At 32.5% G+C, this 17,195-nt stretch overlaps 1 protein-coding gene across 2 annotated transcripts in view; it reads right to left on the bottom strand.

The window, feature by feature from the left end:
• Positions 1-17,195, bottom strand: part of LOC150102789 (synaptotagmin-1-like) — a 155,397-nt gene that overhangs the window by 49,710 nt on the left and 88,492 nt on the right. For both annotated transcript variants that reach the window (XM_090398690.1, XM_090398688.1), the window contains exons 2-4: positions 7,573-7,719; positions 1,666-1,889; positions 282-410 (exon numbers count right to left, since the gene is read on the bottom strand). In XM_090398690.1, the coding sequence (XP_090254816.1) occupies positions 282-410; positions 1,666-1,889; positions 7,573-7,708 (489 nt within the window). In that variant the 5' untranslated portion in view covers positions 7,709-7,719. The remainder of the gene's footprint in view (positions 1-281; positions 411-1,665; positions 1,890-7,572; positions 7,720-17,195) is intronic.

Below are 17,195 nucleotides of genomic sequence, written 5' to 3' on the forward strand. Positions count from 1 at the left end.
CACAATTCGATAAGGAATTGCGCTGGACGTACATTTTCGGTCACTTTATTCGGTAATTCGTCGTCTACGTAATCATTGTAAGAGTGCTTATAATTTATTACAAACTTATCATATGCAGTGATGGGTTTTTGATGTACTTCCTAAAAGAGAGGTGATTACACTCTCAGCCAGAATTTACGATTTTCAGATGAATGTAGGATTTCACTTACCAGTATTTACAATACATATACATATATATATATATATATATAATTAGGATACAACGTGTGAGATGAACTTACCCTTAAAACAATAATTAATTGGCCAACGTTATGGTCATCTTCAATTCTGTACCGAACTCCAAAAGTCACCTGACCATAGTTTGTCTCAACATCACCATTGGGTATTGGAGCGTCCAGAGATGTCTCACTCTGAGAGAAATAGAGAGAGAAAATTAATTCCATACAAAAATGAAACAGATTAATTTGCATGTTTAATATAGTGTGATCAATTTAAGATCATCTACCACTTTGTATAAACTTGAAGAATCTAATCGGCCTCGCGTTCTAAACGAAGTAAGCTTTAACACTCACAATTAAAAATGTTTCTATTTTATATATACTCGAGCTTTCGATAGCGAAAAACATTTCTTAAAATATTATCCAGTGACTTTTTTAAGTCTAATTCTGACTGGATGGAAGAGAATCGAAATCAGAGTAAACCTGAGTTACAAGACGCATCACTATATGATACCATGAGGGAAGAAATAAGGGCTATTGAAATCATGTTTTCTGAATTATTTTAAAAGTTTAAATAATAAAAAAAATATTTCACAATATGGTGTCATGCTTTAAAAACTTAAAACTGTTTATACCGCAAAGCAGTGTTTTTCTTAAGAAAATTGTGCAGCATTTCGCATTTTCTTCATTTGGACAATTTAAGCAATAGAAGCAAGCGACGAGATTATGCTTCAATTTATCCTGGCTACCTATTGCATAGAATTTGTCATGCGAAAACATGAGTTTGTAACGATCGCCAATACCGTATATTACAAACGAACAATAGAACACTCACCTGAAAGATATTTGCAAGTCTACTATTAAAATCAATAACTAAATTAATATTGAAATTAATTTTCGAAAATACAAACACTCTGTTCTAGAAACGTCAACATACATCAAAACAACGTAAATTAGGTCTCTTCCCTTTATTGTTCATTTTATCGGTTTTTTATTTTTGCTGTTACTTTTATTGTTATGTATGCATTTGTGATAAAATGAACAATATATTCTTATTATTTGTGACCTGCATCAAATGAGAATTCAGCAACAAACAAAAATATTTCTTCATAAACATGAAATATAAGAAAAAATAATATTTCATGTTTATTTCACTTTTTGCCTTTTTGTGCATGCAATTATTGCTTATTCTCTGACCACTTAGAGTAGACAGAATACGTTTATTTTGTTCTGCTGTATTATTTCCAACGCAGACGACTGTCAACAATAAAACTAAACCTCGAAGGTATCGATGCCTTCGTGTGTGGGATTTGTTTTTCACATACAGTTAATCGTATTTTGAGAAGTTTCGAAACGAATGGGTATTTGATTCTCTCACACTTTTCAAAAAGACATTCAGAATATCTTAGCCATAAACAATGCATAATTCTGCCAGTCACGAACTTACATAGGTCGATACAGAGGCGTCTCCACGACTGCTTGAAGACATACTACTGTAAGTTGAATCTTCTCGGTGCTTGTTACCGAAATGCGATCCGTGAGATGCTGTCTTACATAATGGCTTAAGGGGAGGTCCAGATTCGACAGTGTACTGTGGGTTTCCTTTCAACTGGATGTAAGTTTCTTCTTCTGGATATTCTGCACTTCCATATTTTGATTTGCGCTTCTTTTCTGAAAAAATAAATAATTAATTATTATCAATATTTAAACACACTAAAATTTTATAACTGGGAGTTCGTGAATTTAATCAGCGAATTTGGCTATGTTTTGATGGTTTAAGATCGCTGCATTCTTTAATGAGTCATTTTATGAAATTATTATGGCGGTACACTCTTTTGCTTATTAGTAAACAAAATATGGTAATACTCACATGGTGGAGCTCTTAGGTGGAGTTTTAGTGAAACAGGAAATGTTCAGGAGTATTTTAAACGGGGAGGATAAAGATATGATATTCTTAAGGAGAAGTAATTTTCTCATTAAACATTTGTACTACTAATATGCTGTCAGAGAACAACAAAAATTCCTAACGAAGCAAACTCCGTTGCAGTAGATAATAAATGCCTGCGTTACTTGTCACTGTACTTATATTCGTAACGCTAAGTGCGTTTTTCTATGTTTTCCATATTTTATGCCACATAACTAGTCATGTTATTTTTCTTAGTTTATCAAGTTTGGCTGGCAACAGTGGGCCGTAAACACGACTACCCATTAGACCGAGGAATAATAAACTCGCTGTTTTGACAGTTTTCGGTTACCGAAAGTTGGTAGAGACTTCCATCTTTGCATAAGTAACGTACTCACTAAATTGCTTATGTCAGGAATTATGAGAAACAAAACCATTTGTTTTCTCCTTTGAATTACCATCATAGTGACAGACACTTTATGGGCTTCTGATTGACGGAATAAGTTTAGAATTATGTCAATTCTCGCTTTACGTTAGAAACGCAGTTCTTGATCGTGTTAAATTTCACTTCTGGTAAGTCTTAGTTCATTTTTAAACGAATATTTTAAAGTCTAAGCGTCACTAGAAATAACCTATTCTCCTGCTCCTCTTACTACCTTGTTTTAGTGCACTTTAGTCTGTTATGTTAAGAACTAAATGTTTATTTCCTTGTTATCTGATTTATCAAACAAAGTAGTACCATAATATACCGGTAGGGTAGTTATATAATGGTCCCATGTCGTCTGAGATTTTTTTTTTTTTTGAGATCTAGCCTTAAATTTTACTCTGTTATTATCTTTGATAGCTCATCACATGATTTTAAAATCCAAGAGTTTCGTTTAGAACAGCTATAAAAGTTCTGTTCTATCGGGTTAGGGGGAAAAAAGACATAAGAAAGTTAAAAATTTTGTAAATAACATTCCAAGCTATCGCAAAAAATACATAAATAAATAAACGAAGAAATTTTAGAAAGCAGAGCTCCACTAATTGCACAGGAAATATCACAGACAACATACTCCGGTGCTTCTAACACAGCGAGGATGGTGTTAGTGGTAGAAAAGATTTTCTGCAAAGACGCCAAATAGAAAGCTGACGGACTGGTCCGTAGGATTAGTGGACAAAGGAGATCTGAGAGAGTGAAAATTAATACTAAAAAAGTGTCGCATAGCAATGAGGAGTGAAGAAAAAAAAAACATTACAGCCGAAATAAAACAAGAAAAAAAAAACAGATTATAACTAAACAAATTAAATGAAAATATACCGGAAGAACTAAATCAAACACTAAGAATAATAAAAACAGAAATTATCATCTAGAAAGGATTTATATGAAACAATATCCTTGAAGATAACAAATTACAAGAGAGAGAGAGAGAACCAAAGAGAGATCGGGTTAACAGAAGATTCACCATTTTCTTTTAAATATTATACATTTTAGTGCCTTTAAAAAAAATTAGAAATCCGTTTTTTAAACAGTTTTTTTTTTATTATTATTTCTATCGTCAATCCAAATACTGAGTGATTTTCCATTTTCTCAATTATTGTCGCTCGGGACCGAGCTGTCATATTTGCGGAAATTGAAGATCCTGGAGCAAAAGTGTTCTAATTTTTTGTTCATTTTTCTTTATGGTTCGGATTGTTCATTTAAATTCAAACTTGTTTTCTACGTAAGATATTCCCCCCCCCCTTTTAAAATGATCCAAAATTTCATTCTAGAGAAACAAAATTTTCAGCAGTGATTTTTTTTTACTTTCATTTAGCGTAATTTCATTCACAAAGAAGAACTTATTCCAATGCGATTCTTGAGAACAAGTTTAGTTATACATCCTGTAATTTATAAACGTTCAAACAAAAAACCAAAATAACATTATAAAAACCTTAAAAGTAACGAAATACACACTTCGAAGTCATAATTTAATATTTTTATTAATTTATTTAATTAATTCGTTTTATTTTTTTTTCATAACGACTAGCGAGTCAACAGTGAAGATTCACAACACACACACATACACATAGATATATTATATATATATTATTTGCCAAATACAGAAAAGGTAGGCAATATACTGAATTATTTTTTAGTATTTCTAAATTCAGAGAGCTGCAGTCAAAAAGCATGTTCTGATCGACGGGTGTTCCATAAAAATAAAGCTTGGAATGTATATTAATTTCTGAAAACTCGGATTCAGTGAAAAAAATATGTTATAAAGAAATTTAAAATTCCCTTAACTAATATAACGGTTTTATATATCTCATTTCCAAGCATAAATATCGTCAGAAGTTACATTTGTGGCGATGTTTACACACGAATGTAAAAATAGCTTTGGCATCTGAAGAATTTCCAAAGTGATATCACTCTACTACTGAATGCTTGTCTTGCAATTAATTGGTGGTTAATTCACTTAGTTGGAGTCGTATAACTAGCTTGTTTTCATGGGCAGAAAAGTCCAGGAACTTTCGGATTGCAATTAAGAAAAAAAACAATTGCATTAGTCACAACCAGTTATTGAAGAGGTAAAGTCGTATTTAGATAATGCTGTTAGATCGCACGAACAAAGTTCTTTCTATTCAGTTAGCATTTGATTTCACTGAAAATATACGCTGCAAGGTTTATTTTTTTCATACATTGCAATGCATACATATTATAATGAAAAAGAAAAACAAAACAGTATTCCCAAAGTAAATAAAGATCACGGAAAGTAAGAAAAGAAAACAAACGATTAGAAACAGGGATTTTTTTCAAAAAAAATGAACTATGAAATATAAGAATATTCTCTCCTCCCAACTTGGAACTGCATTCTTTTTTTCCACTCTACGTTCCAAAATTGAAAATATTTTTGAAAACAATTTTTCATGGACTTCTATTCCTCTTCAAACAAACTACGTCCGCCGCAAATTTCTGCACGTGAATTGATGGAGGAAGTAAAGATAAATAATACATTTCAAAGAGTAGTAGTGTTGTCGTAGATACCTCTTGTCGCAGATACACCGAATGAATACAATCTTGAGTAACATCATTGATCATATGCGCCAAACTTGACATATTTTATTCTGTTCACAACTGCAGCCTTCATTTGTCACCATCGCTTAGATTTCCAAACCAATCTTCTGTCCTACTATTTCTACATCTTCATTTCCCATATTTTTTTTCCTTTTGATCTTATGCCTAAAGAATACAAATACAGTTCATGTATATCTAATTAAATCTTTTTTTTTTTTTACTTTTTATTTCAAATCATGGCGATTTTTTTAAATATTACGATTTCTAAATTCCGAACGTCTCGATACATTTCTTTAAAAAATCATCCAGCATAATGCAATGTTTAATTATTTAGCGTCTTTACTTTTGTCGCACTAGTATAGGTTTAATATTCTCACCAATCCAGAGTACTTTATGCGTAAGTTCATGAATAATCCTGTTGCAGGTCAACTTACATTAAACATCAGTACAACCTATTACGAAAATTAAATTATTTTTTTTTGCGAACATCGAAAAACATTTTAACGATCATATTGAAACGCCTAAAATATTGCAAATGCCGGATACCAATTATGGGCCACTTAAAAGGTTACATGCTTTTGAAACTAGAATAAAATAGAAAATATAATGCACTGCCAGATAATATGGAGACTTCAAATACTTGATAACAAAAGAGGCTTCAGATACTTGACAGGATTTTTTTTTTTTACATTTAATGATGATACATGAAACCAGTACTAGTCGTTGCATGTATTCTAATTAAACTTAAAAAAATATAATTACTCTCAAGTGAATAGGATTTAACGATTCTCTACTTATTGAGTGAGTCCCTACACGGAGTTTGAGAAGCAACAACATTTTAAATTTATTTTGTGGATCTTGCCACTGAATAAAGTTGTCGGCAATAACTCATCGCTCGCGCAGCAAAATATTTGCACTTCGGTGGCACTGGATGGTTTTTATGGTTCGCTTGGTTTCTCTGTAGTTTCGCGTATTATTAGTTATCCTTCATTACAGAAACACTAAATGTGTTGAAGAGGTGAATTTTACAAGTATTTTTATATGTTTAACATGATAAGTTCAGAAGTTTGTAGAAAATTAACCCGTTTTTGGATTTAGAGATATAACAAGGGTCACTGCAGTTCATCCTACTGGCTGTTTGTAGAAAGTTAAATGTGAATGAAAACACTTTCTCCTCAAGTATAATATACAACACGTCTTAATTTCTGTCAATAACTATGAATTATACTACTGAAGGTTGGCTAAAAGTTTTAAAAGAATAGGTTTATATTTCTTAGCAACGTCGTTCACATATACAAACGACAGTGATCTGCCAAACTAAAACAACAGTGAGAAAATAAATAAATTATTTAGGAGAGCAATTTTATTTACGAAGCAGTAAGAATTTTATTATTTCATATTAAAAATATTAATTCACAAGAATATGTTGGTAAAAATATTCTCGAATAATAAAGTATTAGAACCACTATTAATGCTAATAAAAGAAATCGCTCTCTTAGCTATTGGTTTGTTTGTAATGAACTGGCCCGCCCTCTGGAAAGAAGAGAGTCGCAATCAAAATCTGCATATTCGAAAATAAATAAATAAAATAAAAGATGTTAAGAATCATTTCAAACACGGAACAATGCGAAATCATGAAAATCAAAATGGTAGGGTACGCCACCTATCAGCATTTATTTGAAAAATTAATATATTATTATATTAATCTATTGAATAAATTCGAAATTCAAATCTGAAATCTCTGAAGAAAAATAAATGTAAATGAAGTCATTTCCGATAATTAAGTAAAGTAATATTTTTATCACGAGTAAGAGCCCAAGAAATAGTTTATGCGATTAATTTTAATGAATGTATGGTCAAATAGTTAGTTTTCAATAAATCTGTAGCGGACTCATTTGAATTAACAAATGAGTCCGCTACTATCTATATGAATTAATATTGCGTATAAAATGTACCCAGAAGTGAGATATAACTTTTTTTTTTTTAATTTGGAGGGGAAAAAATTTCTTTAGACACTGCCTTCATTTACTCACACAATAATGGAGAAATCTATTCCATCTTGTCTAATAAATAAATAAATACTCTTATACATTAAAACTTCCTTTAAACTGATATTTTTCAAAGAATTGTAAAGAACTTCGTTTGGTGTCGCTGCTCTCGCACCAGCTTGACTACAACAGCTTTTCGCGTAACAGTAGTTCATATGTTGCTGCATCTAAGAAACCGTAGCCTCAGGATAAGTCAGTTATTGTGCTGGAAAATCGCAAGATCTTTCAGTGGAGGCCGTTTCACAATCCTCGGGCAGTTTTTTGATATCATACTGAACATTTCTGAAATACTTCTTTTTTTTTCATCTTCTAAACTATTGATCTACTTTCAGTGCTTATTAAAAACATAAAAACCAAAACACTTACGGATGGTAGTCGAGAGACATGAATGTAGCCAGCAGAACGGAGTTACGACACACACAGTGAGGACAATGGTAAATGCTAACAGACCGATGCACACGGCCAAGATCAGAAGCTTTTGCCCTTCAGTCAAATGCAGCATAGTGTCGGTACCTGTTTGAATAAAATGCAATGAGTTGTTTATTAGTTGAAATATGTTAATATATAATGGAGAAAAAAAATCATAAAATTTAAATTCATCTTAAATTCAAACCTAAGTCTTGACTTTGAAACTTTAAAGTTTCGAAAATGACCGATGGCTTAAACCTTCAACTCTTGGCTTGAGTTACTTTGGTATGGCACTACCTAACATAGAGGTCCAGGCGTCCATATATTCGTCTTCTATTATCTTTGGATTTCACTGTCTTGTTTAGCAGTAATTAATTTTTAGGTAATATTTTGTAAACAGTATTTTACTGCACACAAAGTTCTTAGAACAATTTTTGCAACAAGATATAGCAACAATAAAAGCAGATATTAATGTCTGGCAGAATTTCTTCTTAGGAAGTCGTGAGTTATCACATATACTTTCTTTATTCTATGGAAATGAAATACGATTGCACACCCATTCGTTTACAGATGTGCTTGCGTTTTTCGGAACAGATACAAATAGCGAATACTGTATTATTAATAATAAAAATCATCAACAAAATCATAAAATAAGTTTTATATAAGTAAAAAAGAAGTCAAATATGAAAAAATATTCCAAAAAAGTTATTTTTGAATGGATTCCTATAAAAATTAATTTATTGATTCACTGATTTCGTAAAGGTTGGGTCACAAGAATGTATATCATTTTTCTAAAATACAAGGAATGGTGGATTTATGACCTCTCTCTCTCTCTCTCTCTCTCTCTCTCATCGCACACACGCGATTATATCCATTCATTTAATAATAATAAAAAAAAGAAATTATAATCATTTAAGATGTTATTGAGTATTTTAGACATTGCAGAGGATCTGAACCAGGAATTGGTCAATGCTGCTATTTATGCCATTATGACAATGTATTGCATAGCTTCATTATGTTATTATGTTATGTTCCATCGAGTCGTTTCGACTCCTGGTGACTCCATAAACATACATTCTCCATTCAGATCTGTTCCTGGCCATATCTTTCAGAATTTCCAAGCGCATTACAGTTGCTTCTTTAACTCCATCCACCCATCTAATTCTTGATCTTCCTCTTCTCCTTCTTCAATCAACTTTAGCAAGCATCATCATTTTCTCCAGACTGTCATTTGCTCGCATAATATGTCCGAAGTATGACCATTTTTGCTTGATGATCATAGCTTCGAGGGAGCAATCTGGCTTTATTCTGTCTATCATTGATTTATTGGTTTGCTTTGCAGTCCATGGTATTCTTAGTAAGCGTCTCCAAACCCATAATTCAAACGCATCCTTTCACTCTTCTCAGGGTCCAACTTTCACATCCATACACCACCACAGGGAACACCATTGCTTTCACGATTCCGATTTTTGTTGCGAGGCTAATATCTTTATCTTTAAAGACCTTGCTTAAATTTGTCATTGCTTTCTCTCCGAGTAATAATCTTCTACTAACTTCTTCAGTACAATATTCATCTTTATCAATTCGCTTTATTAATTTGACATTAAGCTGTCAAAAATTCAGGAGACAGTAATTTAAGATCATCTTTGACCCAACAATTGCAAAAATTGCTGTTCATCAATATTAGAAGGGGCAAAATTAGTTTTAGGTATTTTGGTCCATCACAGATTAATTATTTCCTATACTCGTTGGCGATAGCGCACTGTAGCAAGTGGTTATGCTCTGACGAGGCTGGTTTGAAATCAGCGAAATGTAAGTCGATTAAACATCTTTATGATTTATTGTTTTAATATTTGAATATTAAGTAGAATATAGCAGAATATTAACCGAAATATGAAACGAATATACCTATATAAACTAAAGTCTTTACTTCCACAAAGGGAGTCGACAAAACGCATTTTACACTCTCCCCCATTATTTTGAAATCGATAAGCAGAATTTGTCTTCAATTCTCACCAGGTAGTTGAGTTCATGGTTACCGATGTTTTCTAGACTTTAGTAGTGAGGAGTGTACGTTAGTAACTACTGCTGTTTCGTGCTCCTAACCCTAACTTGTATTATTTGTCTGAGATAAGTGAGCACTTTATGGTCAATCTCTCTGAGTTGCAGAGTTGAAAACCAAAGTTTCAGGGAAAGCAAACCCAATTATCCTGTCCCAGAAATCAACTAACGCGAAGACAAGCTAAAATGATCTAGAAACAGTTCCTCTAATCGGCTTGAAAGAATATAGCGAAAAAAATATGATAGGAAAAGGGAATTTATTTAGAACTGTATATTTTGTGCATTTTATTTAATATATCTTAAAAACAACCGAGAACCCTGTGGAGTAATTTAAGAACTTAATTTAGAAATTAAGTTCATGAACTAGGGAAAAAGTATTTGATAAAACTAAAGACATGTTTGATATATTGTCATCGTTATTATTTTTATAATTATGTCTAAAAAGCCAAAATAATATTTAATGTTATTTAATGTCTAATGTTATTACGAAAATAAAATCTATGGCCTTTCTTTATATGAAAAAGAAATATTTATCAGAACCAGTGTGCTCTAACGTTAAACATATTGAATTATATAATATATATAAAAGAAAAATTAAATTAATAAAAAAACATCTGAAAAATAACATATACCAAGGTGTAAAATGTATTCATCGTTGCCAATCTGGCCAAACTATTCAATAAGTCATAAGTAAAATAAATATAATTGTGGAATTTAAAATAATTATTCCATTATTTCATAATAATTATTATTCTAATAATATTTTCTTATTCTTTCAAAAGTAATTATGGAACAAATAATTTATTTACTTTGGATGTGAATATCACACGAATATGGAAAATGATATCACGCATACACTTCTGTCTATCTATATATTAATGTGAATCCAAGCCATGAAAGGTTGGATTCATATTAAATCCCTTAGTACATTATTGTAATCCTTGTGGACAATGGGTTAAATAATTCAGAAATCCTTCTCCAAAAGAGATCAAACATGTAACTTCTCAATCTGCTTCCATAAAACAGAGAATGAAGATCATTTACCACCTAAAGGCAATCATGGGAATTTGTTGTTTTAAGGATACTTGCGACATAAGACTGAATGATATAATTTCAACGATCTATTGTTAGTATTCTAGCTTGTATATTTTTTAAACTGTTCTTGTAATACCACCGACGATGGTCTGCTATTTCCAGACCGAAATATTTGGTTAAATAAATATCTTTCTTGTGATTACGTGATTATATCATTCAATCATGGGAATGGTTGTCGGTGAATGTCGGTTTTCGGATGGGATTACGCTATCCATTACGCCAATTCTAATTTAGTGCAAAAGTCTTTTAAAAATACATTTTAACTAGAAAGAAAGTAAGGATATATTAAAAAAATTAAAAGTAAAATCAACACAGCAGTTTGTTGTTGTTATGTTCCATCGAGTCGTTTTCGACTCCTGGTGATCCTATGAATATACATTCTCCATTCAGATCTGTCCCTGACCATGTCTTTCAGAATTTCGAAGCGCAGTCCAGTTGCTTCTTTAACTCCACCCACCCATGTAATTCTTGGTTATCCTTTTCTCCTGCGCTTCCATCAACTTTAGCAAGCATCGTCATCTTCTCCAGACTATCATTTGCTCGCATAACAATTGACTTTATGTCCTTGATTAGTGTTATGATAATGAATATGGTTCTAATTATATTACCGGTGCTGTATTTTAACAAATACACTAATATAATTTCAGCTTTTGAGTGCTTAATTTAAAGAACGAAGTTGATATCGCGTGGAGTAATCCTCTTGACTTTACATTGGAGTTTTTTCAAATGTATGACGCCATGTTACTTATGAATATGGAACAGCAGCTTATGCTGATGTCATAAGCTGCTTTTTTATGGTGTCGGAAAAATGTTGGGGGTAACATCCTTGGGTAATTCAACGTGGTAGGGACCGGGAACGTAAAATAAGAAAATCTGATTTCTATGGTTCAACTATTCAAGGCATAACAAGTTTTTGTGATAATCGTACACTTGAGAGGTTATCACCTTTTAGTATGTGGGGAAGCAAATGGAAAAGAATAGATGGAAGCATTTCGAGAAGAAATCAGTGAAGTGAAATGATGAAGAGAAAGAAAATGCTAGTTTGATTTTGTGAGTTTGGCTTTGAACTCTGAAAGGATATCGTGCAGCCCATCCACGTGCTTTAAAAAGTTGCTAGACGAATGGAGGAATTAGTAATGCCTAACCGATAAGGAGTGACCATGGAAATATCTGTAGAAAATGTACTTTTTTCACTGTACAATATACGTTTTCTGTAGAAAATACACACTTTTGCAGAAACTCAGTTTGTATGAAAGAGAGAAGTCAACTTAACTGTTCTGTTTATATACTCACTCTAGGATTTTTAGAGAGAAAAAAATTATTGTAAAAGCATTTATTTAACGAAGATGCGATAATTATATGTTTAAGCAGGAAATAACTGGATATCATAGTTACCAACGAAATTATATTGTCATGCTATTTGAATGCTGTCAAAAATAAGATTGGAAGAGAATGTTCTTTTTGGCAATAACAGGAGTGAGGTTTTCTGACATTGAACCCAATGAGATTATATAATCCCAATCCAAGAATGGTTTAGATATAGCATTAAGGACGTACATAGCCTTACACATCTAGTTTTAGAAATTCATGTCGTTCAAAGTTTGCCAAATAATAAATAGGAAGGCGATGCTCATAACTGGCTGGGGAAAAAAAAAAAAAAAAAACGAAATTGATATCTCTCTTCGAGATAGCAGTTTAAACTGTTTGATTCTTCTCTTCAACAGCCTTAGATAACCTTTTTGCTTTTGGATGGATTGTTTCCTGTCTACAGGAAACAATCCATCCAAGAAAACCAAGCAATAGAATCGTGAAATCATCCTACTCGGTATTCATAAAATGCTGCACAGCATATTAATGAAAACTGTCCAATGACTGTTTCTCATTGGCACGTTTATAAACATTATATTGAGATCACAAAAAACGAGTGCCTGTGTACATAACAATGCATGCATACAAATTCACAATTGTCTTTAACCAAGTACTAACTTCTTCAATAAACGCACTATAACAGCTCTACGAATGACGGTGTGTTTGAGACTCTCATTAGGTGATTTATAGAATTATTTTGCATAAAAGATGTGAAGAAGTTTTATTAAATAATTAAATAAATTTTCAAGGTGTAATATATCATTCTATCAAGGGCAAGCACAGATTTCCAGTAAGAACAGCATAATTAAAATTACTGTATAAACCGTGGAAACTATCATTAACAGACTTTTTAAAATCTCAGAAAATGTAGTAATGTATTACTAACAGTGAAGTCTGGAATTACTTAAATCTAAGAAAACCTCATTGTTATGTAATTTTGAAATCAAGAACAAATTCAGCATTAAAAGATTAACTAAATGCTTAAAAACAATTGGATTTTTGCAATTTAATTTTCTGAGGTCATAAGAGTTATTAGTGAAACAGCTTCCATACGTATACTAGAAAGCTAGCAAACATCTGCATGACTTATTTCCACAAAACTGTTCAGATAATGATCTGTGCATTATGCACCGCTTATGTTAAAGTTAATTAGCACTTCTATTAACTTGTATTATCGGAAATAGCGATGTCGCTCGCGAATACAAGTAGAATGAAATTTTCGCTTTCCTCCTGTAACCTAGCCACTGTCTTATTAACAACTGAAATATCTTTCCATCTTAGCATTAACGTAAAAGAAAATTATACTGGCTTCATCATTTCTCAAGTGTCATCTGATAACAGACGTGCATTAAAGTCATTCCCAGTTGAACTGTGTGACTCCATTGTTTTACTTGTTTAATGCAGAGAGAATGTCGCGCTGTCTCGCAACTGCCTCAGAATTACCAAGCTGACAGTCCCAATAATCCTGCATCAGACTTCTCATTATCATCTGAAAGCCTTTTGTGTAAAGCAGTCAGAACTGCGGAAATTTCAACAGACCCGCATACGTCAATGCCAGACACTTCTATCTTTCCGTCAGCTGCCTAACATTACCTGAACAGCCACAGGAGGCACGATGGTCGCAGTTGAAAGCAGGTCACATCGAACTGTCGCTTCGTTCATAACACGAATTTTGTCAACAAGAGGAAGCCGCATGATCACGCAGATGTAAGACAGTTGCGTCAAACCACAGCACGTTAAACGACCAAAAATGCACAGTGATAGTTTTACTTGACAACGAATATCGGTTTTTACAGCCAAAAGTTGGAGCAAACTGGACCAGTTTATCACATAACAGCAAAACAGAGGCGTAGTCCATAAAATGCGACGAGGATGAACTACGTGACTGTGATAAAGTACCTATAAACGTGCATTTTTCTTTTATATAGACCCATTGCGCTTATGGATTGTCTCCAAAGACATAAAATTCTGAAGGAAAATCTCTGAACTTTATTCTTAGAGGTTTTTTATTACTTTTTTTTTTGTGAGTTAAAGCGACTGATTTGGCTGATTTTTTTTTTCCTCACATAAACTCTCTATATCTTATGCTGTCTTTATAAGAAGACAACTACCAGTCCCTTTCGCTCTTTAAAATAACAGTGATTATTTAAAATACAAGTTTTGATAATTGTTTCTGTTGGCATGCACATCATATGAAATAATAATAATAAAAAAAAATCAAAAATTGAAGTGAGATGGCGCTACTGGAAAACAACTGTGGCATTTATTCTAGTTGCTAAATTTGAAAGCAGCTAATCTATCTGTATTTGTTTAATACCAGAAGGATGCATGTTTGTTTAATATTTATTTATTTAATTGGATGAAAACAAGAATACAAATAAAAGGAGTTAATATATATAAGTTATAGCAAACGAAGTGGAGAGGACTGAGAAAGACATAACATTGTGAAATAATTTGAAATATTTAAGTTAGTGATTTCGCCACCTAAAAGAGTACTTCTACTGTAATTCTTATACATTAAAGTTCTCATATTCAAGGTCTTAAACTTTAAATAATTTCCTAAAAGTAGGTAATCAGCTTAATATATACGCTTCCCAATTAATTATATTTACATCATCGCGATAGACTGTTCGCGTATGCATTTTAGTCAACTTCGATTAAAACGCTCAAAGTACTTTACGGAGAAGTTAACAAAGTCCGAGAACAAGTGACGTAATTAGTTTATTCCGTTACGAGGAGATCATAATCTTACCAGACGCTTGATATATCAAAAGTAAGTTTTCATTACATCACCATGCTAAGTTATAAATATAATCACAGAAAGATCTAAACCATACTTTTCTCTAGTAGGTCGTTAATTATCTTGAACAGAATATCATGAACTGAAGTCATGCGGCACCAGAAGTACACAACGATAATTCAAAGCGCAGATGCAAGTGGAAGAAGTTTTCCTGCAGACATTTCTCTCAGGCACAAGCTTTGTTTATTTTGAAATTTTTAATATCAGTATATTCATCTTGAAAAGAAATGATATTTTGCCTTACATCTACTGTAAATGTGATTTTAATGTACGGTGGTGAAAACCGGACCCACCCAACACAAATAAACACACTCATTGTTACTCAAGCCTGGTCGATGGGCGAACACAGTAAAAGTAGCTTATCATCCTAAAGATTTGTGCATTTTATTGGATGGTTTCATTCACTTAAGACTACAAATTCGAATAAAAATTACAACAGTCGCGAGATATTTGAAATAAAACTGATTTGTTCGTTTGAAGAAATGTATGCATAACAACTGAGCTGACATTGAAATCATTGGCTCTTTTGCCTTCAAGAAATCATATCTCTAATTAGTTCAATAAAAACAGACTTTACGTAAGAGCAGAGAGTCTTACCTTTTCCACTGTATCACTGTTATCACAAGGCTGCATTGTCATTTCGGTAAAGAATACAAAGCAATCGCATAGACATGTCCAAACATGACGTTTGTACTATTCAAATTGTATTGCCTGATTAGCATTACAGATCATTTCGGGAATTTAAATATGAGAACTTGTGTAAACCATCTCATCCTTTACCTCCCTCTTGTTTTGCATTTTATGTTGGTTCCTATAATTTTTTTTTTTTTGCTGTACAGGTATCCCTTGATTAACACGATTAATTAATCCTCGGTGTTTACCGCGTATATCAAAATCGCGTTAATCAAATATAATAATCAATGGTAAAAATTACAATTCGTCCATGATTGATTACTGTATTAAGAACTCGTTTTATGTGGAATTCTTTTAGGAAAGATAAAAAATGAACGCAAAGCTTGTACGTACGTTAGTTACTGCAATTTTTTTATCCAAAAAGTTATTAAGAGTCGTTTGAACAGTTTTAGTTTTTTCTTATCAGCATAAATTCTACGATAACAAGCAAAATGACTCTCTAGACCTCGGCAAAAACAAGCATTCTTCGATTAACATCTGGATTCATATCCATTACTTGCTGCTTAAGCGATTCTAAACTGCGAAATATTCCATCCAGTTCTTCGCTTGTTATCTCCTTTGGAACTTCATCTTCACATTCCATTTGTTGGTTATCTTCATATGCGCGTTGTTGATCAAGTTCAAGAAGATCGATGTCGCTGAAATCTTTTAGTTTGAATCCAATAATTCATTCTTTAACATCTTCTGCATCAACACCATCAAAAACCAAGGCTACCAATTACAACGATTTCTCCAAACCACGTTGTTCACAAGATTTTGAAAACCACGCATTCTGGCAAAAGGTTTTTCCAAACAGCTTTCATGCAGCTAGAAGACACTTGCCCCCACGAGTCATGAATGTTTTCAATTGCGTGTTTAATGTTAAAATTTTCCCAAAATTCTTGGAGCGTAATCGCGTTTTCTCCCGTTGTTCTTTCTACTGCCTTTAAGAATGTCTTTTTAAGAAAATAGGCTTTGAAACTGACAATGACGCCCATATCCATGGGTTGTAGTAATGACGTCATATTTGGTAGAAAAAAAAAATAAAACTTTCACATTTTCACACAGATCATTAAGAGAATTTGGATGAAATTCTTTTTTTGAATGAAAAAATTTACGAAGAACGTAATTTGAAAATACAACAGAACAATTGGAGCTTGTATTACACCCACTCTTAATGCGTCATGCTCACGATTTTTTTTCCTCTCAGCCAGAAAACACTCCTCGAGGCTTGCATGTTTTTGCGTGGTAAATTTGAAGGCGCGTTGATTAAAACTCTTGCCGCGTATATAAAGGGATTGTCGCAATTAATTTCGCTGCGTTAATCAAATCCCGCGTTAAGCAAGGGATACCTGTAGTTGATTATGATATTATCAGACTTCATATTTTTGCATTTCTATGTGATCGTGTCAATCTAATTTCGTCTAAAATTTTAATTTCTTAAATTCATTTTAGATTGACATGTTTTATTTATCTTTTGTACGATCATACGTTCTGAAAATTAAAAATCGCCCCAAAATAATAGACATATTGAAGAAGCCAGAAAACATCGTGAGGACTGATACAGTCAAAAGATGTTTACTAT

The sequence above is a fragment of the Typopeltis vanoorti genome, chromosome 10 (assembly GCF_054136105.1).
Source record: "Typopeltis vanoorti isolate ZY-2024b chromosome 10, IOZ_Tvanoo_1.0, whole genome shotgun sequence".
Lineage (NCBI taxonomy): Eukaryota > Metazoa > Arthropoda > Arachnida > Uropygi > Thelyphonidae > Typopeltis > Typopeltis vanoorti.